This window comes from Suillus discolor, assembly GCF_016758755.1.
Source record: "Suillus discolor strain FC423 chromosome Unknown F5147scaffold_54, whole genome shotgun sequence".
NCBI lineage: Eukaryota > Fungi > Basidiomycota > Agaricomycetes > Boletales > Suillaceae > Suillus > Suillus discolor.
The window spans coordinates 126,710-152,032 of NW_024541301.1; the positions used below are offsets into that span (position 1 = coordinate 126,710).

The 25,323-nt window shown below is 44.0% G+C and overlaps 8 protein-coding genes across 8 annotated transcripts; 2 read left to right on the top strand and 6 right to left on the bottom strand.

The window, feature by feature from the left end:
- Window positions 1-1,478: 1,478 nt before the first annotated feature.
- Window positions 1,479-2,962, top strand: F5147DRAFT_710311 (uncharacterized protein). Its single transcript, XM_041438270.1, has 6 exons — window positions 1,479-1,747; window positions 1,801-1,841; window positions 1,895-1,917; window positions 1,966-2,114; window positions 2,236-2,764; window positions 2,816-2,962. Exons 1-5 carry the CDS (start codon window positions 1,625-1,627, stop codon window positions 2,755-2,757), a joined length of 858 nt encoding a protein of 285 aa, XP_041289529.1. The 5' UTR covers window positions 1,479-1,624; the 3' UTR covers window positions 2,758-2,764; window positions 2,816-2,962.
- A 4,245-nt stretch (window positions 2,963-7,207) lies between these two features.
- F5147DRAFT_560080 (uncharacterized protein) lies at window positions 7,208-7,930 on the bottom strand (the record flags this gene model as incomplete). Its single annotated transcript, XM_041430575.1, has 3 exons — window positions 7,208-7,273; window positions 7,511-7,668; window positions 7,732-7,930. Coding segments are annotated over 3 exons (423 nt in total), but the record flags the coding sequence as incomplete, so codon positions are not given.
- Window positions 7,931-8,496: 566 nt separating this feature from the next.
- F5147DRAFT_655547 (uncharacterized protein) lies at window positions 8,497-9,707 on the bottom strand (the record flags this gene model as incomplete). The annotated part of the gene is made up of 6 exons (XM_041433988.1): window positions 8,497-8,550; window positions 8,599-8,834; window positions 8,895-8,941; window positions 8,995-9,278; window positions 9,438-9,523; window positions 9,575-9,707. The coding sequence occupies 6 exons, from the start codon at window positions 9,705-9,707 to the stop codon at window positions 8,497-8,499; spliced, it is 840 nt and encodes a 279-aa protein (XP_041289531.1).
- A 1,503-nt stretch (window positions 9,708-11,210) lies between these two features.
- F5147DRAFT_655548 (uncharacterized protein) lies at window positions 11,211-11,862 on the bottom strand (the record flags this gene model as incomplete). The annotated part of the gene is made up of 2 exons (XM_041433989.1): window positions 11,211-11,330; window positions 11,419-11,862. The coding sequence occupies 2 exons, from the start codon at window positions 11,860-11,862 to the stop codon at window positions 11,211-11,213; spliced, it is 564 nt and encodes a 187-aa protein (XP_041289532.1).
- Window positions 11,863-12,001: 139 nt separating this feature from the next.
- F5147DRAFT_582150 (uncharacterized protein) lies at window positions 12,002-13,054 on the bottom strand (the record flags this gene model as incomplete). The annotated part of the gene is made up of 4 exons (XM_041431636.1): window positions 12,002-12,234; window positions 12,354-12,626; window positions 12,682-12,939; window positions 12,991-13,054. Coding segments are annotated over 4 exons (828 nt in total), but the record flags the coding sequence as incomplete, so codon positions are not given.
- A 3-nt stretch (window positions 13,055-13,057) lies between these two features.
- On the bottom strand, window positions 13,058-14,266 carry F5147DRAFT_582048 (uncharacterized protein; the record flags this gene model as incomplete). Its single annotated transcript, XM_041431630.1, has 4 exons — window positions 13,058-13,471; window positions 13,521-13,673; window positions 13,716-13,930; window positions 13,981-14,266. 4 exons carry the CDS (start codon window positions 14,264-14,266, stop codon window positions 13,058-13,060), a joined length of 1,068 nt encoding a protein of 355 aa, XP_041289534.1.
- Window positions 14,267-16,329: 2,063 nt separating this feature from the next.
- On the bottom strand, window positions 16,330-16,776 carry F5147DRAFT_582221 (uncharacterized protein; the record flags this gene model as incomplete). Its single annotated transcript, XM_041431641.1, has 2 exons — window positions 16,330-16,575; window positions 16,606-16,776. Coding segments are annotated over 2 exons (417 nt in total), but the record flags the coding sequence as incomplete, so codon positions are not given.
- A 3,078-nt stretch (window positions 16,777-19,854) lies between these two features.
- Window positions 19,855-20,280, top strand: F5147DRAFT_582046 (uncharacterized protein; the record flags this gene model as incomplete). The annotated part of the gene is made up of 2 exons (XM_041431629.1): window positions 19,855-20,171; window positions 20,199-20,280. Coding segments are annotated over 2 exons (399 nt in total), but the record flags the coding sequence as incomplete, so codon positions are not given.
- Between the last annotated feature and the right edge of the window lie 5,043 nt (window positions 20,281-25,323).

Sequence of the window (25,323 nt, forward strand, 5' to 3'; positions counted from 1 at the left end):
TTGAGATCATAGCTGCAAGTGGGCCAATGCTCTCTGCAGAAGAAAGTTCCCAGAAGACTCTGTTGGTACGTTTTCGAGTCGGAACTTGGAGATTGTGACTCGAGTGAAGTATGAGGTCGGGAACTGGGCCTGATAGCATTCGACTAGATGAAAATGACTCACTACTATGTTTACCGCCGTAAGAAGTGCAGTGCAGCGCCCTGCCATAGGTGCGGATCATGAGCAATCTCCCCCTGATTCGGGAAGCGCATCAACGGCACAAGTACTAAATGGCAAATGGCGGTGATCCGAAAAGATTTTTTGAAGAATTTCTAGACCTGCATCTGAAGTCTAGGATGCAACCGAGCAGAATTTACATACAGCTGCATGATTTTGCCTTGGAAATAGAGACCGACATCCCAAGCTGCGGCCACTGACTCAGATACGTACCGCCCTGCTGCGAAAGGGTTATACCGCACAAAATGCTGTTGGGACCGAGCGGTGCGTGGCAATCAAAGCGGCTTGTGCTACCGAACTAGGACAGCATTAAAATTCTGATCCCATGAAAATATACGTGATTTAGATGGTGAATTGACAGTTGCTCACATACCAAACAGCATGGTCAAATCTGAGTTTGAGGCTATTGCGGAGGCACCAAGTCACTTACTAAGTTACATGTAAGTTGAGCAAAGCCGAAATGAAGCGAAAACCAGCGCGGCACGGAGGCAATAATATTATGTTGATTTTCGAGTTGTTTCGGGTCCCATAACGTTACGTCGTTAAGTGAGGTTAACATGTAATACTTATACACTAGCGGGGAATCTTATGGTTTCCTTAAAGCAATATACCAATCTAGATCCTAGTACGTCAAGAGCCTCGTGAACAAAGGTTGATAGCGAATTCGCCAGATAATTTGAGGGTACAGTTTATTTTTTTTGAGCGTGCGGGGCTGTCAAGTAAAGTTCCGCGGAGAGTGAAACATGAACAGCCGAATGACTTGCCGACACTCTGCCGTGAAGGAACACAGTTCAGTGCATCGACAACGTTAGCGCCGACGGAGCAGAGAGAATCCACAACAGACCTTGATATCGACTCAGTTTGCCGACACTACCCCAGATGGTTAGTCATGAACAATCACAGTGACTGGCCGAATTTACAGTCCGCTCGGTAGACGCACTACATGTAAGAGTATGCATTGAGAATTAGATAATAGGGATGTAAGTATGCAGCTCACACGGCACAAGGCCCATCAAATTCAATGTCCGACATCGGCAGTGGCGGCAGTGAGTTGCCAACTTGCGGTCACGCAGCAAACACAATCTTCTTAACGAATTTGCTTGGAATATGATAGTAGTATATGTAGAATGTGCTCAGTCAAGTAGCTCAAGTGGTACAAAATTGAGTGCTGTAGACGAAAATCATGAAATGGTGGACAGTCACGAATAGACCATAATTTATTGGGGATAGTAAACTAAACTGCTTACCACTCAACTCTAATAGTTCATTTCTCATCGCTTATCATTTTAAACAGCAAATAAATCGAAGAAATAAACTGGGTTCTAAGTACTAGCATTGAAAGTACTGTACTGACTTATGACCCCTCGCGGCGCCATGCGACCCCCCACTTCTCCTTTGCCTTCATGACATGACGATCGTCGACGAGAATGATCTTATTCGCTTGCTCAACAGTATCCAGGAACTTTCTGACGAGATTACGCAGAACCGCTCTGTATCATTTTCACTCCATGCCTCAGCTGGTGCTATAAAGGTTTTGCCTCCTTTTAGTAAAGTCACAAACCCTCGATTGATATGGAACCTTAGACTCAAGCGGCACATGCACAGACGGGGTTCGTCCTTCGTAGGTGGGAGCATGAATGTTGAGCGGTATCTGTAGATTGGACTGACCATGCCGCAGGTTCAACCTCGACAAGGTTCAAGGTTTGTCCTACTCATTGCTGATCTATTTTACTGGACTGATGAACGCAGACGTGTATGATGGAGAACTAGAGCGCATGAACGCCTCTCTTGCAGCCGAGAATCAGACGCTGCAACACGACAACAAACAACTTGGTGCGCTTATTCGAGAGTACGAACAGACACTTGAAAGCGTAATGAGTGCATTCCGCACAAGAGCTGTACGTGTATATATTCACGTCATGGCAATTCTTTGATAACCGACAAAATATGTCCTCTTTCTTTCCTTGCCTCGATCCGCCGCCCTATGTACATGTGTTACCCGCGGTAATTAATCTGCAGCGTGACGTCCAAGATCACGAACTCGCTCTCATTCGCGAGTACGAATCCAAGCTTATTGCCAGGGAATCGGAAGACCTTCTCCGTGCACTGTCGGCTAGCACTGCTCAATCCGCGGCCCTCGGACGGATATCAAAGACGCTTCGCCATTTCATGCGCGTACTGAATGGCGAGGATGCCGAAGTTGCTGATACTCCTTCGCCTGAGGCAAAGCAAGGCGATGCGGAGGAATTTGATTTCGAAGAAAAGAAGGACTGGTCTCTTGAGAGGGATTGTGAGCTCGCACGGTTGGAACGAGAGAATTCTGTATTGCGGAGAATGCTGAGGATGGAGGTATATGAAGTCGAGGCTGATACTAAATGGAATGTTACAGATTATGCAGTAGACAACTCACGCCTGCTCGGACCACGTCCTGGATCAAGCAAGCATCCTCCTCAGCCTCTGCAACCGCAGAAGAAAACACTAGGTGGTCCGCCAGGCACAGTGGGACCGTACGGAACGTACAAGAAGGGCAAACCAGGCTGAACAGAGCGTGAGGCTTTTTTCTCATTAACTGGATATCTGTTGACTGTCGCTTCTTCAGCCTATCCACTTTCTTCGTTTTATTATTTGTGGACTCTTATACATTCATACTGTGATGCAATGGCAGGATACTCTCAATTCTTCGATATGTCTTCACGCAAGAGCTATATCGAGCCGGATGACGCGAACAGTTCATCGTACGAGCAATGGGGTATTTGAAATTTTGTGCGCAGCTCAGACTTGGCCCGAACATTACTAAATCTCACTCGGTGATATTCGTCAGAACTGGTTTCTCGCTATCATATTTCTGCTGTGCAGCTCCAAAACAGAAGAGATCGAATCGGTTATGCCGTGGTTACCAATAGGCTGGGGCAGTCGTAATCACCTGAGTGCCATTAAATTTATGTGAGCATAGAAGGCCAAATACAAAAATACATTCGTTCATTTGGTAAGACTGATGATACACGACCATGCTGACCAGTCTACATCTTGAGAATATTTTTATTGTGTCATTCTCTGACTTGCAAGAGGAGAGCTTTGTTTTGATAATCAAGTGTCCAAGTGCCTCAACTTTCAAGTGGTTCTATTCAAGTGTATCTGCACTTAAGTTGACACTCAGGAGTATTAAAATATTGATACTACTTGGCTATTGTAGAATGCTGGTGATGCATACTTGTCATTTATCCCCTTATGAACATTTATGACTTCAGTAGTGCAATCCTGCAATTGATGGAGATGTGGCATTTCACTGTTGTTATTTTATCTCATCATCATAAACTTATGAGAGATGGACAATCAAATGTTTTGATTCAACTTAAATCACAATCTTTACATCTCATTCAATTTCAAAAATAAGATACATTAATGTTGCTACAGTCCAGTTCTTGTTTGAACCTGAACTTTTGGAACCAGACTTATGGTCTGGTCATTACTGATGTGCTGCCTGCCCTTGTACCTTGTTGAACACTTGCAACTAATAGGCACAGTTGATCATTTTCAGATAAATTGCAAATATCCACATTGCTCAAGTAGTACAAAAAATTGTGCAAAAGCAACTATACTGATTGGCTCAAGGTAGTACAGCATCATCATGGAAACTCAAATTTTGCTATCAGGTCTTATACTTGCCATATATGAGCACTAATATGTAAAATAAGTCCAATGATGACACACCTGTATGTGTTACGACTGGGATGGGTTGAGCTGTCTTAGTCCGAGTGGACTGAGATTCGGCGAGACAGACGTGGTTCTTCTCTCGAATGAGAGGTCAAAGGTTTCAGGCTAAGGCAAGTATCGGCGACTTCCTTAGAATAATGGTTCTTAGATAGCAAGGTTGGGGACCTTGCTAAAGGACTTGTTCCAGGTAGAACCCAGTAGATTAAAGTGAAGAACTACATGTGGTACGCTATGTGTCTATATAGCGAGAGTTCAAGCGGAGCTTGTAAATGTGTATCAAGATAGAAGGCGGACAGCCCGCTTGGTGGACGATAAGAGATAAGAGATAGTAACCATGGTGCGGACAGCCCGCTTTGATAAGAGATAGCGGCTGAACATAGTGGTGGTTACTGGCACGGAAAGTCAGCTTGGCGATGATATGAGTAAGAGTCTGGAAAGTAATCGGTCGTTCCTCAACAGCTGTGACAAAGGACCATTGTCCGGTAACAAAGGAGAAATGAAGAGAATGAATGTGCCGTAACAGTATGTAGAGTAAGATATAGCATTATAAGGGTAAATGCCATGGCCAACAACTAGCGTGACAAGAGTGATTTGACTGCCTTATCATTTGTATTGAAATTGACAACACTCCAAAGATGTGATACTATTGTAGCTGCTGACCCAAAAAAATGAATCACTGTGCGATTGTGAAATGTCTATTATTCTGATCATTGTATGTCTTGCCATTGGTGATAGGGAAACATCATAATGTGTTCATTGCTCTGACTTATTGAGGCAATATTCCCATCTATACATATTGTAAGGACAGAGCATTTGATCCCATTCTAGGTCATCGTGATGGGAACACATGTCGAATTTGAATTGACTGGATGTAAGTCTGGACTATGTTTACACATGACTACTTCTCTCCAATCTGTCTCATCCTAATACATGATTCAAACTGTATTATACATGAGCAATTCTCACATGCAATCCATCATTTGAGAGTTCATTGGCTTGATGTTTCCATATGGTACCAGTGATCCAGCAGAGCCACATTGGTGTCTGTCTGAAGGAATATGCCTTTCATGAGTATTGGACCTATTCTTTCTTTGATATATTGTTCTATAACATCAGACATATTTTGGGCGATCCGAGAGAATCATTGGCAGACTGGCAGGACAATTATGATATATTTTACAGTTTTTACATCATTGGGGCACGATCTATACAGTTCGCTCAACTAGATACATATGAATATTTAATGATGTTTGGCGGACATGTTAGCTACTGAATAGTGGGCTGCGACTTGGGGGGACTAAGTGGACACACTGCAAGGGCCAAAGACCCTGCTGTGAAGAGTAAGCGATGACTAGATAATGACAAGCTTGCTAGAAGTGTGCTCACCAGTTCCACCAAACAAGAAGAGCATCGACTGAAGTTTTAGCTGTTGGCATTGGTGGACGCTCGAAATAGTCGACCATATAGGCATAAAATTGATTGTGGTCAAAATCATCATTGACGATTCACCAGGAGCCACAGCTCGATAAAGCAAATTGTAACTAGTGAGCTACTTCAGGCATCCAGCATTTCAAGGAAAGAAGTGAAATGAACCTGTACTGCAGAATGCGCAATAGCTCTTGGCTGTACTGATCGCATTCCTAACAACATAGCAACATCAGAATGAGTGCGACATTTGCCTTGGGTCCTTGATTGCTTATACAATGGTTCTGGGGTAGATTCTTCATTGGGTTGTGTCTCTGCAGCAGAACTAGGGGAAGTGTCATATCCCACGTTCCGGACCTGGACCTATCACACACATCATTTTCAGATTTCTGGATCCAGCCGACTTCTATCGTCCGGATCCGACCCGCGTCTATCTTCCGTGCCTTATCCCTTTGTACGTTCCTTCTCCAGTTAAACTATACTCATTTCACCTGAGTGTCACCATTTAATTTACTAATTAGTAATTACATCAGGTACCTATTCCTGTTACTAGTTAGTAATGTTTATTTACCACCCGCCATACCAGCGATAATATCAGCACATCGGCAGTGACTTGGGATTTTTGAGCGCAACATCCCCTGCTATATTGGGTACTACCAGCTGGGTAATTCTGCCACCTTACGAACAACGTTACAAACACTCCGCCACACCTTCCCGTCATTCCCACGGTTGATTCCCTCTTGAGCTCATCATCTCCAATGGTGAGCTCGCTATTTCCTTCATTCTGTGGCCAATTTTTCACTTATTTTTGGCAGACCTTTCTACTTATTAATGCATACTCTCCCCCAGAGCATAAATCCCGTCATCAGGCCTTCCTTGGAGTCATTCCTCGGCCTTGTAGTCTCCTCATTGGGTCTGGTGCGATCTCCGTCACTGAAGGTGAGTACAAGGTGCTCATTGTTGACTGCCGTCTCCGCTAACTGCCATACAAAAGCAATAGATTATACAATACGATCTTGTCAGTGCGTTTGGAGTCGTGCATTTGGAGTCGTGCATTTGGAGTCGTGCATTTGGAGTCGTTTGTTCAGGGTGGTGCGTTCAGGGTGCGTTCAGTGTCGTGCGTTCAGGGTAGTGCATTCAGAGTTGTGCGTCTGATGAGGAGTCCAATGCCCGTGATCTTCATCACTGAAGGTGAGTACACGCTGCCCATTATCTGCTGTCTTTGCTGATCATTTCATTACTATCAAGTGGGTGAACTTCCACACATTCTACTGCTCGTAGGATGGCTCTAGTGTGATCTCCATCACTTCAGGTGGGTACAAGGTGCCTATTGTCAACTGCCAACCTCGCTAATTGCCACACAAAAGGGAGAAACAGACAAGATGATACGATCTTGTGAGTGCATTCAGAGTCATGCGTCTGGTGAGGATTTTAATGCTGATTTTGTTGCGAAAGTCTTACTACAACACGCCGATCACAGCAAATGCCTGCCTCAATATATCAAAAACAAAGTATGTACACCGTTATTCGCCCCCACATTGCCCACACACTACGCCTCCCCGTTCTCACTGTCGATGTCAGTGTGCTGTGTGTCTTCATCGTCTATGACCTCCTTACTTTTTATGCCTTGGCTTTTTGCACTGGTGGCCTTGGTGCGGCGCTTTCGGGGTTTATACACCTTCTCACTGCGAGCCTGGCACTTGATATTTTTCTTCACACATTCAGTGAGTTCAGTATCAGTCAGTTTGACCCACTCGCAACTGCCATCCATTAGGCTATCGAGGAGTCGAACAAGATCCTCCTGGCGTCCAACCTTGCCAGGATTCACCACAGTTCCAAGTGGAAAAATATCAAGGGCGATGCTGTAAGTTTCCACGATCTTCCGTTCATAGTTTTCATAATTCATTATAACCCTTTTCTCTGGCGCAGGATTCAGTGTTGTGGTGATGATGTCTAATAACTCATGGTCAGTACTAGCTTGCAAAATATGATTACAGAACTGACCAAGTCCATCCTGAATATTTCGGCGGCACATACTCACAAGTTTTGTCATTGTGAGCCGTTTGCTCACAGTGCCAGCACTGTCTATATTTAACATCGGTATGTCATCATTTGTTTAATGGCTTTGTAATATTTGCTTACCGAAATCGCCGACAACCCAGGACTCCAGTTTAAGCGCAAAGCGTTTTGGCTCCATGCCAAGGATGTCCTTAATAAATGATGCGACTTTGGAGGTGTAGAAGAGCTTTGGTTCATGGTACTGTTCAATGTCACCTCGGACAGCAAGATACATCCCTTCAAAACCTGTTCGTGCTTGTATAGCAGTCCACTTCCACATTGTAAATTAGAGGTGTTGTGGGAGCCCTGAATGTATACTTACTTCGTTTTGCATGATATTGAAAGTTGCATTGATATCCTTCTGCAGCGCCTTTGGGTTCGCACGAACAATCTTGACACGGGACTGACGAAGGTTCATAACACTTTTTCGAAAGTCCTCCTTTTGCCCTATTGTCAAATGGTAATATTCTGATGACAAGTCTGCTTGGTGAGCCTTTATAAAAGCTGGTAATTTCATTCATTCTCCTACACCACAGTCTATTTTTTTTAATTTTTATGATCGTGCAAAAAGCAATATGATGGACCTTCGTTATAATCATTTAGGTGTTTGCTGACAAATGCGTTCCAAGGATTTGCACGTTGGCGGTTGAGGAATGTCCTACTAGTGTGCAGCTGCCGTCGAGTCCACTTCAAGCTTCTGTACGACAGTAAGTACATATTTTTTCTTGTTTGATGCAAGCTTACCGTCCATGGTCTTGAGCAATAGCCCGAGCCTCTTCTTGGAATGCGTCGTGTGCAGTAGCAATTGCATTTGTTAATTTTGTAAATTTTTCACGACGCGTGGCCTTCTGCACTGTCGTCAATTTGGCGCAGACACGTTTATGCTTTGAAGAGGCAACAACCATCTGACAATGTTCAGGGAGATATGAGGTATTGGTGGTAAGTGGAGGGGAACTTATAGGCTCTTTTTCGGAGCAGAGCAGAGGTGATTTTTACAAAGTTTACATTTTAATATCACAAGGAACTAGATTCGTAATTATATCAATGTACAGCCTATATGCCGTCTCTAAATAAAGTTTGTTACTACCTCTGCCTAGCATTGTTGGCTTGACCTTGACCCAGCCTCACTACAATACCCTGGTAAGATTGTAAGAACGGAGTCAACAGCTATAGATTGAAGCTCACATTTTGCATGAACACAACAGGTCCATTTGTAGCAAATTCATATGGTGGTGGTGGAGGTCTGCCATCACTGGCACCAATAGAAGCTGAAGGACAGAACCAAGTAAGATCTTCATCATGTTCATGTGACACAGCTGAAATTGAAAATTCCATGGTACGATCAACACCAGGAAATTGACGTTGCTCAGCAACCGCTGGGCTTCGATTAAACGTTCTATTGGCACCTTGTAGTGCACACTCTACATACTGCTCAATAAAAATTAGTTTAACATTCATTTGAATTTTATTTTCGAACATACCTGAGTATGAGCAGCATGAGGCAGAACAATTTGCCTCCGAGTCGTCACTGAAGCCGGCATTGCAGTGGAAATGTCAGAGGACGAGAAATCTGATACATACATCGAGTCGGAGTCGTCAGAAGGGCGCTGGGAGCGGGCAGACCGAGAGATACTGGACACTGTGCTACTCGACGTAGATGTGGGAGTTGGCTGAATCCGCATCCTCCACATTTCACCATTGTTAGGCTGTTGGGTCAGTGCTGGCGAAACCTGTGTGTGACGAGTTTGTCTTGTAGGTGGCCAAACACCCAACATCATATTACTAGTTGATTGCTGGTCTTGCTGATGTGCAAGCAACCATGTTTCGAAGTCGGGGCGCTGGAGGACATCTTCCAAGGTACTAGTCTGTGGGGTAGAATTTGTAGAGACGGCAGGTCGATGATTGCAATGGGATGTCGATGTAGTGCCAGGAGGATTTCCATGGCAACTCCTTGTTGTAGTAGCGCCGCACCGAGTAGTTGTTGAGGGAGGATTTCCATGACGACCCCTTACAGAGTGACTCACAGCAGCGCTGTGTGAAACAGCGACTGAGGGTGGAGGTGGAAAGGGAAGAGAAGCGTGGCTTCCAAGCTGGAAGATATTCCTGTTATCTGAATAGAAAAGAGTCATTAAATAAGTAGAGCAATAATATAAGCACTCACCAGCTGAATCTTGAGTGTGACATGCCGCAGGAACAACTAGTTTAGCCCAGCCTCGAGTAAAGGCCTTCTTGCGAACATGATCTGCAAGTCCCAAGGCAAATATTTCTTCAAGAAGTTCGATCGTGTGGGACATGGTAGCGTCTTTGAGTTTGCGACGTGGATCTTGCAAGTAGGGTGATTTTTCAGTGGTGATGATAATTGCTGGCTCGCTGATTCCATCTCCCAGTATTATTCACTGAGTAGTGGGCTCGGATGTGCACGAGGTACTGCTACTAACACTTTTCTGAAACACAAATTGTGCTTCGAGAGTGAGAGAGATGATTGTCTGAATGTTGAAAGTTGGTGAACAGCGAAATTTAGATGAGAATGTGTTGGACTCACAACATTCTTGATGTTTGTGGCTAGATCCAACCACTGCATACTATTGATGGAGGCGGTAGACATTGAACAGACAGAAGATGAGCAGTAAGTTTTTTCGTGAAAGAGTGAGATAGTGAGGGGAGCGAGAAACTTAACTTGTTGAGACAATAGCGCGGTGCCATACACACATTTAATAATGGCCATGCATCATAGTAACAGCACTAGCCTGAGGTAAAACACTTGATGAAACTGCTAAATGACAAGTTATCTTCCAAAAATATACACGGATGGGCGTGAGGGGAAAGAAACGTGGTGAGTTTGGAAGAGTGACATACATGGCAGCAATATTGAGGATCATAGAGGTAGGTGAACGAGTACAGTGACAAAGCAGGTAAAAGAAAGGAACAGAGAGTACAAGGAAGGAGAGTACATGGTACAATGAAACAGATTCACTGGTAAACCCTTATCCCAAGGCATGAACAGAGCTAATGAGACTTGCGTGTAGAGTCGATTACAGTAGAAAAAGAGCTAACGAGACTCACATGTAGAGTTGATTACAGTAGAAAAAGCACCAATACACAATGGAGATGAATTGCATGAAATTGGAATGACTCTATGAGTCTAAGCTGTGTGAGTGCCTTGAGCGAGCGTGCTGGAGTGTAGATAGTAGGTAAACAAATGTGTACAGTCGACAATGAGTAATATATCAACATTACCGAGATACTCACATCTCTCATATGTACAAGTTGAGAATATAATGGAGAATAGACGAGAGATGCCACTGAGGCTGGCAATATTCGAGTGTCAAGTATCATCCTCAGTAGTATCTCTCATCTATTCTCGACCTTGGTGGAATCTCTCGTTTATACAATATATGAGAGATGCCACTGAGGCCGATAATAGCTGCATCTCTCATACATTCTCAGCCTCAGTGGCATCTCTCGTTTATAGAATAAACAAGAGATGCCACTGATCTCAGACCATCTCTTGTCTATTCTCTGTAGCATCTCTCGTTTATATAATAAACCAGAGATGCCACTGAGGCCGATAATACTATCTCTCATCCATTCTCAGCCTCAGTGGCATCTCTCATTTGTAGAATAGACAAGAGATGTCACTGAGACAGATAGTAAGTCTACACTCCGGCACACTCGCTCAAGGCACTCATGCAGCTTAGACTCATAGAGTCATATCAATTTCACGCAATTCATCTCCATTGTGTATCAGTGCTTTTTCTACTGTAATCGACTCCACACATGAGTCTCGTTAGCTCTGTTCATGCCTTGGGATAAGGGTTCACCAGTGAATCCATTTCATTGTACCATGTACTCTCCTTCCTTGTGCTCTCCATTTCCTTACGTTCCTTTCTTTTACCCGCTTCATTGTACTTGTTCACCTACATCTATAGAATGATAATATTAATACTATGATATACAAGACTGTGAATGATCCGCTTCATCACACAAGGTATCATCTTCATCGACTTCAATCAAGTCAGCGCCCCTCAGCTCCTCAAGTACTGCAGATTGATCCTTGTCCACCCCATTCCCTTGTCCGACACTATTTCCACAATACCCATGTAGATTGTAGATTGCTTGAAGCCGAATATGATGAAGATTATTTATGTGCCTATGCTCCTCATACCGCATTCGGATCTCGCTGGCAAGAACAGTGTTTGTCGTTGTCAGTGCAGTTGAGATTTCGAGCAAATGGGCGTCTTCAGTGTCCACCCATGTCTGAAGACGGCTGATCTCAATATTAAGCCTATGAATTCCTTCGCGTGCCCGAACAATCCTAAAGTATTTCCCTGCAACTTCTCTGTTAGCCTTCGACGCCCAAGGTTTGCTGAGGATCTTGCAATGTGAGTGTTTGAGCATTTCAAATTCTCCTAGCCATGCATATGAAGCGACTTCGCTAAACTTCAACATATCACGGAGAGGGGTTTGAAGAGGGGCAAGGTGGTTGTATCATTCAAGTGCATTTCAAATTGCAGTTGAACGACAGGTAATGGCATTTGATATCTGTTGCTGCATTTTGTATCCTAGGATAGCTATCAGCACTGCAAAGTTATCTGATAGTGCATGTACCTGTACCAGCGAGGTTGGCTTTTGCAAGCTCAAACAGCCGCTGCACGACTAGTCCTTCTAACTGTTCAACTGCCCGAATAAACTGCTGATTTGTTAGATATGCTGATGCTTGTTTGTATTCCGTGTCGTTTACAGTCCACCATGTTTCAATACTCAACTGTCGCTCTAGATCAGATACAACATTCATTGCAAGTAGGAGCTTATCGTGCGCTGCTTGACATTCAGCTTCCCGTGCCTTTGTCATGACTTGAGCTTCTTTCCGAAGACCAGAGTGTCATGTGAAATCTGTAGGAATGTATGATAGAAACTGGACCGAAGTGACGCCTCCGTACACAGCCCTGAAACCTTATCAGCTGAAAGAAATCTTATATTATGGAACGCATACTCGGCCTTAGTAAGTGACTGGAGAGCTTCCACATACACAATCTTTTGGGGATCATACTCCTGTTCAATTGAGAGGTGTTGAAGATACTCTAACTCTTCAATATTCCAATGCTCGAAGTCAGTGTCCGTAATCTTCAATTGTGTTTTGAGTTCTTCAATGACGGGCGTCAAGTTATTGATGATATCGAGTGCTTGCTTGTAATTTTGATACATAAATTGGCCTAGAACAGAAAATTAATGTGCTGAAGTTGAATATTGAGAACGTGCAATAATTACTCAGTTCCTGGTACCGATCTTGATCCCATTGGTCGAAGTGTAAATCAATGAATTGAAGCCAATGAAAGTACAACACATGCCGTATCACTGGGGCCACAGCATTTGATCCGGAGAATACTCGTTCACAAGTTTCAAGGTCCTCTATCCCAAGACCTTGTTGGTAAAGCATGTGGAATTGGAGTTGACAGTGGCGATTGTGTGCATGACCATGGAAGGAGTTGACGACAAAGCGGTGATTGTGATTCTTGACCTTCATTGCTATTGAGCTGGCAGCCGCAGTTTTGGTGAATGATCATCCAATGTTGTAACCCTTGACTCCATCAGAACCATAAACATCTATCAGCTTATTCGCTGTTGCTAGGGCATATTTCGCACTTCAAAATTCAGACAGAGTAATAATCAAATGACAGTGCACGTACAGTTCACCGCTCTGTCTCATCTCAACAACAGTCTGAATAATACCATGGCAGCATGCACTAACAAAGACGCCGGTTTGATCAAACACATTGATCGTCTTTTCAGTGACAGCATTCGCAGCTTTCCAGTTTTCAGTGCACAATGAGTCATGTGAAGCTTCCGAATTGTTTGTCTGCCTGCTTTCGGGAGGAAGATGTGTGCCTGGGCGAAGTCGGACATCATCTTTGAATAACTTGATGTTGGCCGGATGTATGAAGTACAAAGATTTGAAGAGTCGTTCATCAGCATGACCAGAGCCATCAATGCATTTCAGTGAGTTGTTACCATCGAAGGAATTGAGGCGAGCAGGATAAAGCAGCGGTTCATCAGGTTGCTACTCTTCAAATTAATTGTGTGGTAACTAAAAATTATGAACACCTAACCTTGTAGTTACACGGTGGGCACGCATGCAACATGCGCCAATTCACAGAGTCATGTTGAAGAGCCTCATCCACAAGGCCTTTGACGGAACGTAAAATGCCAAGATACACATCAAATGCAATGGCAAATTGGTCTCGAAGCGATTGAAAATATGTCTGCCACCGTAATGTGAAAACAATGATAAGGAAAGATAGAACATGAATTACGTTGTGGAGGGCACACAAAACCTTCACCATTGCTTGGACACTGAACGAAGGTTTTTGATGGCGGATTTGATGATACAACTTGAGGCAGTGCAATGAAACAGTGACCGTGGGTTGAAGTGGTGAACAGCCGAAGAAGCCCAGCTTCAAGAGTGAGACGTTGGCCAGTTCTTCATGGGCCTGAATAATGGGCTTGACGTGCATGTAACCTCAACTTAAAGTTAGCAGTGCTCTCGAAATCACAACTTGTAAAGCTTACATGTGATATCAACGGTTGAAACATGAAACTTGGAGGCGCGTGGCTGGTCAGCATGCACCTCATCAGGCTTATCATGCTTCCACTGTAAATAAGCATCCGTGAGGTAAGACATTTGCGAATACCATGCTGCATGCATTTGGTGGTTGCGTTGAAGTCGACTCCCAGGTGCACGCCGGTGACGATGACTGCCTCGTATGCTGAGATGTTGAATGTGAGATGTCTTGTATGCTGAGATGTTGAATGCGCAAGTCAGTAACGATACTGTAGTTAAGGACACACACACCATGCTATGACATGTGCTCTAGCAGCAGTGACTCCTTGCCCATCATGACTGGCCATAGGCGTGTCTTCATCCCCATCGTCCTCTTCATCAGAACTAGTCTCGGGAGATTCGTCGACTTCCATCTGGCCAATGCTTGCATCTCCATAGTCAAATGATACAGCTAGGTCTCTTGCATGGTTGGAGGGTCGTGCATGGATCGCAGCTTCAGCAAGAACTTGTCGAGCTTTCATATTGATTTCTGTTGATAGTAAGATGGTCTGTAGGACAGGCGTTGAACAGACATGAAATACACACCTTCATTAAGGTCACGGTTTTCTCGTGCTAACCTGATGTGGTCTTCACGAATCTTGGTGAGATTGGCTCTGATCATTTTGCTTGTCCCCAAATCCAGGATTACTGTCTCTTGCACGGAACCAAATGTTGAGTGGAATTTGTGTTTGGGCCTCATAGCATGTAGAGCGAAGTGGATGGTTGAAGCTAACAAACGAATGTGTGGGAGTTCACCCATTTAATAATGGTGGGACAATTAGCAAAGGCAACATATAATGAGCAGCGTGTACTCACCTTCATGATGAAGATTGCAGGCATTACACTCCTCATCAGACGCACGACTCTGAACATGCTGATGAGATCGTATTGTCTTGTCTGTTTCTCCCTTTTGTGTGGCAATTAGAGACATCGGCAGTTAACAATAAGCACCTTGTACCCACCTGAAGTGACAGAGATCACACTAGAGCCATCCTATGAGCAGTAGAACGTGTGGGAGTTCACCCACTTGATAGTAAGGAAATGATCAGCAAAGACAGCAGATAATGGGCAGCGTGTACTCACCTTCAGTGATGAAGATCACGGGCATTGGACTCCTCATCAGACGCACAACTCTGAATGCACTACCCTGAATGCACAACACTGAATGCACCACCCTGAACGAACGACCCGAACACATGACTCCGAATGCATGACTCCGAATGCACGATTCTGAACGCACTGACAAGATCGTATTGTATCATCTATTGCTTTTGTGTGGCGGTTAGCGGAGACGGCAGTCAACAATAAGCACCTTGTACTCACCTTCAGTGACAGAGATCGCACCAGACCCAACGAGGAGACTACAAGGCTGAGGAATGACTCCAAGGAAGGCCTGATGATGGGATTTATGCTCTGGGGGAGAGTATGCATTAATAAGTAGAAAGGTCTGCCAAAAATAAGTGAAAAATTGGCCACAGAATGAAGGAAATAGCGAGCTCACCATTGGAGACGATGAGCTCGAGAGGGAATCAACCATGGGAATGACAGGGAAGGTGTGGGGGAATGTTTGTAATGTTTTGGTATCAGTTAGTAAGGCGGCAGGATTACCCGGCTGGTAGTACCCAATATAGCAGGGGATGTTGTGCTTGAAAATCTTGCAAAGTCACTGCCGATATGCTGATATTATCGCTGGTATAATGGGTGATAAATAAACATTACTAATTAGTAACAGGAATAGGTACCTGATGTAATTACTAATTAGTAAATTAAATGGTGACACTCAGGTGACTCATTTTACGTACCTCATTTCATTTCCGCCTTTATTTTCCTATGTTCTCATTTCCGTCTTCATTTACTATTTTCCGATAGACTAGTGTTTGACTTTTCTATACACTCCGTCCACAGCCTCGCATAGCTTCAGGCTGCACTGACTGATTCTCTGTTACATCCTCAGTAGTATATAAACCCTGTAGAATCTTTGTACTTCCTTAGTTCGAATATTATCTTAGACTCTGCTCATTCCCTCCTCTGTCCGACTTGAGTTCTTCTCTCGTCATCCTCCGCTAGTCTTAGGATTGACTCCTATAGACTTGTCACCTCTGCCTCTACCTCTGGTAGTCCTCCGCTGTTTCCTTTCTAGTTCGGACATCGTCCAGATTGTCTGCCAGAATTCCTGCGCATCGGACATCATTTGACAGCCTTCAGAAGTTAGGGGCACATACTCAGGTAAGGGGCGCAGCACATGAGCTGAAGCCAAGCCCTTCAGATTTGACTCTTGAGCACGTTCTTAACAGGATGTAAAGATATGTTTGAAAGCCTTAAATGCCAAAACATAAGTCAAATAGTCCAAAGGCTGACAAGTGGATAGGACTCACTCTGACAAGAAAATCACCTTTAAAAAGGCCTTTTGTTGGATCCTCCTGGTCATACTTATTGTCTTTATACAAAAATGATGGCCAGGAGTGAGCTGTGACTTGGAAGTTGGGTTTATAATTGTGTATCCCTTCCTGGGTGCTATGGTTGACATCAGTTTCACAGATTAAGCCAATGACATAGCGAAGATCCTATGCCATATCGGCCTAGTCAAAATTTACAGGACAAAGAAGCTTCGCAGTTGCATTATTATAGAAGCTGTATCCAGTCTTATCTTGTGAGTGGATTGGTGGGTTGGGGGCAAAAGAACTCTTGTTCAGCCATGAAGCCACTGCTAGCTTCATCAAAGCAGCATCATCACCCCTTGCCGAATCAGCTCCCTGGTTGAGCTGGGTAGAATTGTCAGAAACCAAATTGATCAGTGCATTATGTGGCTTACCTTCTGATAAATGATGTTGAGTTGATGTCCGTCACTTTGAGATGAGATTAGGCTGCGGATGCATGGGACCCAGCGAAGCAGTTGCTGAAATGCCTGAAAAGTTTTTTCCTCCCTAGATTGCTGCAATCAAGTCATTTTCAAGATATTCAACTCGAAGAAAGAAGCCACACTCTTCCAAGTATTGTGGGTCATCATCCTCATCATATAAGGAAGTTATCCGATTGTTACGCACTCAAATAGGTCTGTTATGCGGAGTCCTAAGAGGGGCGTCGTCCACTAATGTTCGTGATGTAACCAGAAGGATCTGGTAAAGCGAGTGAAACTGGTGACGTTGAGTCAGCAGCAATCACAGACGCGCGTGTCACATGACTACTAAGACAGATGTCTTCGAAGTCACCAGGCTCAAAGTAAGGACAGTTCTTGTCCAAACAATGAGTGTCGATTGAGGTAGACTTAAGCGTGAAGAGCACTTAAGAAAAGATACTAGAGACTGAAGCTGAGAGGCTTCAGAGAGAAGTATGTTCCAGGGAAGATTGAGTAGATTCAAGTTAGAAAATCTAGTACATGGTGACTGACTACTTATACTAAGTGGGAAGGGTTGAGGGCTGGGTTACTGTACTGTAGGTAAGGATAAAGGGGGAATGGAAATGGTATAGGTATGCTGGCAACACAGCTGGATTAGTGGTGGATGGTCAAATGTGGAATGAGACCGAGAAACGTTGGAACAATCCAACGGTAAAGATACAACACGCATGAAGCACAGTCAGAATGGCACCGAAAAGGAAAGCCACATTGGTGGCATGAGTCAGGTCGAGTCAGAAATGAGGGACCACATTGGTGGTCGAGTCAGGAAGGGGGAACGTGCGTGCATGTGCATAAAGGAGGACAGTATGAGGGATGGGAATGGTCCCGAGGATCCGGTCAATGGATATTCGGTAGAGGAGGATGAGCCAGTAGATGATGAGGGCGAGGATGAAGGGAAAATGATAGGGGGGCACATGACTGATGTTACTTATAACACCAATTGTACTCTCCAATGAAGACCTCAATTTGGTCAGTCAAGCAGACAAGGCGTTGAATGGCTCGCCCAGCCATGAGGTATGGATCACCACAGCTATACACAAGCTATCAGATACATATCACCATCACCTGTGCATACTAATCACCTTTTTGGCTACTTTCTCCTCTGAGCTCAGTGTTTTGCTCCTCTAAAGCTGCTATGCATTGTTTTAGCGCATAACTGTCGCCAGGTGCATCACTGGTAACTTGATCGTGAGACTGAGACATGGGCGTTGGATAAAATGAGGAATTATGATGTGTAGCTTGAGCTCCTGAAAATTGAATTTTAATATAATAGTTTTCAGAGTGGAGTATTGTGCTCACCACCAACTGATTGCTGATCACAAGCATTGAATTGCAATACAAAAAGCCCAACTAGGCCATTGAATGATCTTGGAGTGTTTGGAGTGCTAGAATGGAACATATCTGCTCGCTACCAGAACCTTGGTAGGGTGGAAGTGAAGAAACATAACAGTAATGAGTCATGACACCATCGAATAGAAATTCTGATGTGGTGATGTCAGTCAGTGCCAGCAATGGAAATTCTGCAGTGGTCAGCACTTTCAACTAGTCAAAAGGAGATACTGACAGTTACTCACTGGTGGTGCTGTCATGATCCAACTTTGGAAAGAATTCAGAATTAAACTGACTTAGTTCAACTGCACTGCGACTCAGAACTGGCACATACAATGACATCACATTGAGATCACCATGACGGTGATCCACTTGGAGAGCCACTCAGGCCATCCGAGTCATTGCTACACATTATGCTGGTGGAATCGTTTTAAAGCTTCAAGTTTGGCACTGAAACATCCATTCGTGAACTATCCTGCTAAGCCATGTTGTGCTTGCCACATGAGATTGAAATAATGATATTTCGACTTGCAGCAGGCACTCACCCTACACATCATTTGCCCTCATATCTACTAGTTGCTGGAAGAGTTCACAATTGGTAAGTACTGTAGCTGGAATCCTAAAGTTAACTTGGACTCTTACCTAGAGTATGCATAGGGTCGAAGAATTGATGTACCACACTGTGATCCTTACCAGTGAATTCCAAGCGTGTGGCTTCATTGACTCCCACCCTCTTGCTTCTGCAAAAGTTAAATCACTTTGTCTTGGTGGTACTTTGCAGCTTACAACAGCGGCCCATATTATGGAGCTGTGCATGGGCATTGACAACCTTGCCCTTTGGGTTCTACCTGAAGGGGATGTGCCCGATGTCCCAGCTTGCCTCTTGATTGCCTTAGACAGGCTTCCCCTGTCATGACTATCTGTTCATTTGTCAGCCATCTTCTGCAGAACGGCAGCGCCATATTTGCCATCTATCCTGTTGTTTGGAAAAGTCACTCACCTTGAATTACTTGAAGGTTGGATACTCTGGGGCTTTCCTACTGGCATACATCATCTGACTTAACTTACACATCTGTCTCTTTGAGTGGTGGCCCACCAGACAGCACCAGCATTACTCAAGATGATTCTCACAGATTGTGTGAGCCTGAAGGTTTTGGTTTTGTGTGTAATAGATGGAGTTGATGATATAGAGGCATGGTTGAAGGTTGAAGGACTTGATGATCCTTGTATCATGGTAACTGTGATGGACCCTCATAACATCTGGGACTGCTTAACAAGTGATGACTTGGAGATGAATACATGGCATTACAGAGATGAGATTATAAAGTCTTGTCAAAACAGTACTAGTACATTGTAATGATCATTGATTTGTTAAGAGGAAACAATTAAACCCAATGCCGCCTAGGCCTGAGTGAGTCCAAGTTCAACAGCGCTTGAGTCAGCCTTTGAAGGCGAGGCTCATGCATCATGTGACATTGAAACTTTAGGAAGTTGCTGTTCATTCCGAGTCAGCACACTGGCAGATTTTTAGTATGTCCTTTGGTGAATTTCTTCGACTCACAAACAACAATTTGGCCATATCTGATCTACTTCAATAATGAGCTCTGTCAAATAGCACTATCCTGTGATTGGTCGCAAGGACACTAGAGGCGTATTTGATTGCTTGCCTATTGAGACATCGGAGAAGGACCACCCTTACCAATTTGCATTGTTCATCCTTGCCTTTGCCACAATTCAGCAGCATCCTGATGCTCCCAAAGTCATGGAAGAGCCTGCATGCATCTTCATGGAAATTGCATCAATTCACGGAAGGCTCTTCATTGAATGGGCAGGCGACTGCAACTTCAAGGACACCTCATCTGACTATAGTGCCGCTGACAAGAAAGATACTAATCTCATTTCCACCAGATTCAGAGGTATTTGGTCATTTTCATTGTAGTTTTCCACAGCCTGATAATGCAGCTCCATTGTTTTTCCTACTTCAAGTTGGCACCGCCCATGTAGATTTTTCAACTTGAAATACACGTTCTTGAAGTCACCTTAGACCCTTGCAGACCATTGTGGGGAAGAATGTCTGAAACTGGTCATGAGCCCCTGATTCACAGATAAATGCCTCAGATATTTTGGTATCATGCTACTCTTAGACAAGAATCAAGATGTCCTGACTCTCATTACCAACTCATTGAAGAAGTATGTGTCATATGTTATGATCCACTATTTCTGAAGTGACTGTTGCAGTGATATGAACCACTCAAATATGTATGTTGTTGGTTTTGGACTCTGCACATTCACAAACATAGTTTTGGAGAAAATGTTGTGAGATTTGGCAAATGAGATAGAGAAGCTTTTGGGCTCAAGTAACACTTAAAAGGTGCGCGCACTCCATATTTATATCGTGTTTCATGTCTTAAGACTGGAATGTACTTCAGGTTTCCCTGTGTGCTCTTTGCGTCATCACACTCAGACTTACATCATTCATAGTACATCCAGTTGGTAATACAATCTTGGGTAGACCAATCTTCGTCACCAAGGCCACAACCTGATCTGATCACTCAGTGCATGAGGCTTCATATAAGGTGACCTTCCTTACCTTATTAGATCTTTCTGGACTGGAGCACAGCCATGGTGTCAATGACATAAACATAAAAATCCATGATCATAATGGGAGACAGGTTGAAAAAACCTGCAAGGCTTTCTGGTGACACGATGCACATGTCATCAAGCATCCTCACTCCCATCTTTCTCAACGGGTGTAGGAATATCTCTGACCATCTATGCACAGGCTCTTTGTTCTCGAGCTTTGTCATAAAAGCTTCCAAGGTGGGATATGAAACTGATAGGTCAGTTTTGATCTCCACATTGATGAGTATGCTGGAAGTGGCACTGAGTGATAATGGCTCCATGAGCGAGATGTATGTATGGACATTCATTCTGAGTCTCATCTGCTTCATTTGAGTCTCACCTGCTTTGTGGTGTTGATGTTCCCGACATGGGTCATGATGGAAGAAGAATAGTGAATCTGAGTTGACTCCACCTGCCATGATGAGAGTTCAGCGAGGCCTGACTGACGTCACCTGGACATTCAAGTTAACTCGCCCCCCACAGTCCAAATGTGTTTGAGTCATGACTGATCACTGATATTTATTTGCTTCTGTGCTACCAAGGTTCTGGTAGCAAGCAGATATGTGTCATTCTAGTGCTCTAAACACTCCAAGATCAATAGAGTTTGTGATTGGTGAGATCTCCATGGTGAGTGCAATACTTCACTCTGGAATCTATTATGTTAAAATTCAACCTTCAAAAGGTCAAGCTAATTCCTCATTTTATCCAAGTGACGAGAGTCCAAACTCATTAGGATGAATTGCAACTATGATTGTTTAAGAAGGTAGTTCCAGTACTATGACTCTGAGTTGGAGCCTCGGGCCTCAGGATTGAGATGATATCATTTGGATGATGACTATGATCATTCACATCAATATTGTTACTACTAGTAGTATACAACTTGCTTGTTTTCAATATTTTACGGGAAAAACAAAAGAAAGCATTGAAGCACTGTATCAAAATGCATTTTCAATGATTCCTCTATTACTACAAATTATACATAACAATATCTGAGTCAGCTAGAGCTTTGGTATAAAATAACAGAGAAACAATGGGTCTACCAATTGGCACTACTGTGAATCTCCAAGTGGCATAGTATGAGCTGGACGTTACGAGTAAGATGCGAGCCATGAGAATAAATAATACTAGGAACTGACATCTAGTTCATGTGTCCTTGTCGCAGTAAGCCTCCCCCTCGACCAAGCGATGACTGATCAGATGTGCGGGAACATGTGTGGATTGCTGGTCCATCATTGACAAGTATCTGGTTCTTTGCTCTTCTGGCTACTGTGTCATACCAATTGGCATGGTGATCATAAGCCATGACTTGAGTCGAGTATGTGAAGTTGAAAATGATATCATCCCAATCAAAGGGAAGTGTGATTTGTGTAGCCCATAGGGCATCAAGATCAGCATTTGGGTTAGTGATGAGGGTGAGATCGACATAACAGTCTCTCATCATAGACAACCCTCTCTCGATGATTACCGTCACGTTGTCCATAATTTTATGTGGAAATAATGTCTGCTGTTTGCATCAGTAATGAATGGAGAAGAGCTGATGGTAATTACTCCTCGAGCAGTCAATTGAGGATTGTTTGTATCGATGTTGATTGGCGTATTTCCTCAGATCCACACCTGAAAGTTGACAGCTGAGAGTTCACACCAACAGTGGCCTTCTACCACAACCTTAGTAGGCCACTCCAGTGATCACTCTCCAGTGCGCATGGAAAGGAAGTGTGGTTGTGAATGGATGCACGGCTCTTGATGTAAGGTGCGATATGCTGCGGAGCAGGAAGTGGGTGAGCTGTAGGGAGGGGTTTCCTTGATGTTGGCCATCATGATTATTATAGCATCTGGATGTGCCCTGGCTACATTCCTCAAGTGTTGAAGGAGCTTGGTGGCGGACTGTGAGCTACATATTTCACAGAAGACTGGCATGGTTGTGGAGGGGGGGTTAGTGCAAAAATTGATGGTGTGGACAAAATCAGGGACAAACATTAGATCCCCTGCTCTGATGGTTAAGTTGGGATGTGATTGAACAACAATCAATCTTCCATAAATGAGGTGTTAAAGCATTTGAGCAACATCATCAAACCCTGGTCTGACAACATTTATTATGGTCTCATGGACACTGCTGGGCATCTCAACAATGAGCTTGTGTTGATTGGTGTAATATGCCAACCTATATGTGAATTTTGACTGTAAGTTATGAATTGCAAGTAATCGTCATCTATTTACCTCAGTTTTTCAGGCACTGCTTCACTTACGCACGATAACCAATGGTATTCTTCTTCACTGATATTATAGAATGCCTGACATAATAATGAGGCGAGTGATGGGTACAAGTGATCATGAATGATGTACTGCAAATTCCTGCTCACAATTCACTCATGAAATGAACTGAAGCACCTTATGGTGTTTACCTTGAAGTTATGATTAGTGAGCAATGTATGAATTGAAGCAAATTTGTTACCTCTGGTGGGTAAGTCACAGCCAACAAGTTGTGCTGGTTCACAAAGAAAATAATTTGATCGGACCTTTCCAGCAGCAGGAGGCTTAGTGGTCTCGACCTTCCCTGCCTGGGATGGGGGGGGGGGCTTGAGTTGTGTAAAATTCCTCCATAAGACCTTTGCCCCCATCCTCATTCAAGTTGCCCCAATGTCTTTTCTTGAGTACAGTTGCTGCAGGGCTGCAGGTGCGTGAAGAACGACTGCTGATGGTGGTTGTCCCAGGCATGATTATGCTGAACTTGAAATTTGAATTGTAGCCTTTGAAGATGGGGCAAAGCACAGCACGAGGTTTGCTTATCTAATATGGAATATGAACAGAGCACACGAAATCGAAGCTCAGACTCCTATATCAGTATAGCCATCATACACTGCAAGAGTAATTGTGATGCAATTGAATAACAGTTTTGGAGCAGAAGCCTTTATGTAAAGTGACTCACTGGGCAGGGTCTTGTCCCACTGACTCGGATCACCCTTTTGGTGCAATCACGTCCCAAAATTGCCTCCCCCACACAAATAACTCCACAAGCTTGTTTCTTTGGTGATATTACTAATTAGTGATCTCAGACTGTGTTCTGATGTAGGACTGGAAGTCCTTACAGCCTCATAGAGGCTATTTTTGTAGTATCCCTCAGCATCCTATTGCTTTACTATATGAAGCACAGCTTTCTCATGAGCTGCGCTTAGTGGCTGCTACTTTCCTGTGATGGCCATAGCATTCCTGCCCGCGTGCACAGCTGCACTTCATTGGCTGATGTTTTGCATCCATCCCTAGTCCAAAACCAACCCAATGGTACATTATTCCATGATGATATTTACATATCAGACCATTCCCGCATCACACCACCTTTATTTCATCATAGACCCTTATTTACATATAGCCTTACATACCTAACTCGGTAGCGTGTCGGCTCAGTTCTGTGTGACAGTGCTTAGCACAATACTTAAGCACTAGCAGTACATATCATTCAGTAGCTTGTTTTCTGGATGTTCCATTAGCAACTCCCATTAGCCTACAGTTGGTAGCTATTGGCAATCAGTATCCATTTACTGCCCACATCATATCCATTATCACCTTGCTCTACGTCTATTTCTCTTGTCCTTCATCTCTATTATCATCTGAACCTCTCGTGCATCGGCCGCTTCGCAGCCGCGTCTTTCCCACGCCTTCCGCTTTCAGCTGCCACTACATTCCCATGCCTTCTGCTTTCAGCTGCCGCTACATTCCCACGCTTACGTGCGCGCACCTGCCGCTTTCCCATGCTTCGCATTGGCCAACAAGCGGCACCTTCTGCACCCATTTCTAGACCTTTGCTGCACTAGCTTCCCCTTTAGGGTTGAACGCACTTGTTCCACAAGTATAGCAGATAGGCAGTGCACGACCTACAACATAAAGATATCAGTTTGGAGCCTATAGCACCACTCTGAGTTGTAAACCTACACCGACTCCTAGGGCTCTTTCAAGCGGGCTGTCAAAGCATGGGGCCTAACCCTGTTACTCATCCGAACATTTTCGGTTCCCTGACATCGAGTCACACTTGATCGATCAATAATTATTGTACACCTAGTTGAAGAAGAAGTTTGAATCTAAGTAATAACTTGGACATGTGTTCAATTGTTCTCTGGAGGACTTTCAAGTTGTTGAAGCAGTGAGTCTTCCATGAACTTTATCACTGAACTTGAACAGCAACTCTGTGGCTGTCATGTGACAAGATATACTAAGTTGGAACTTGATGACTCTTTCAAGTTGTTCTACATGAATGTTAGAAACACCCTTCGTATACTCCTGTGTCTGGTGTTCTGCAGATATCTTTTGGCCATGATCAGTCAACACTTGCAATATGGATCACCATGTGATCACCAGTTCTCTGAAAGTGCAGCGCTTGGTTGGCACCATAGGGCATGCAAACATTACAAGCATCGCCTGCATCTACAGGCCCAGCATTTCAAATGAGCTAGTGAAGACCTTAAACATAGGG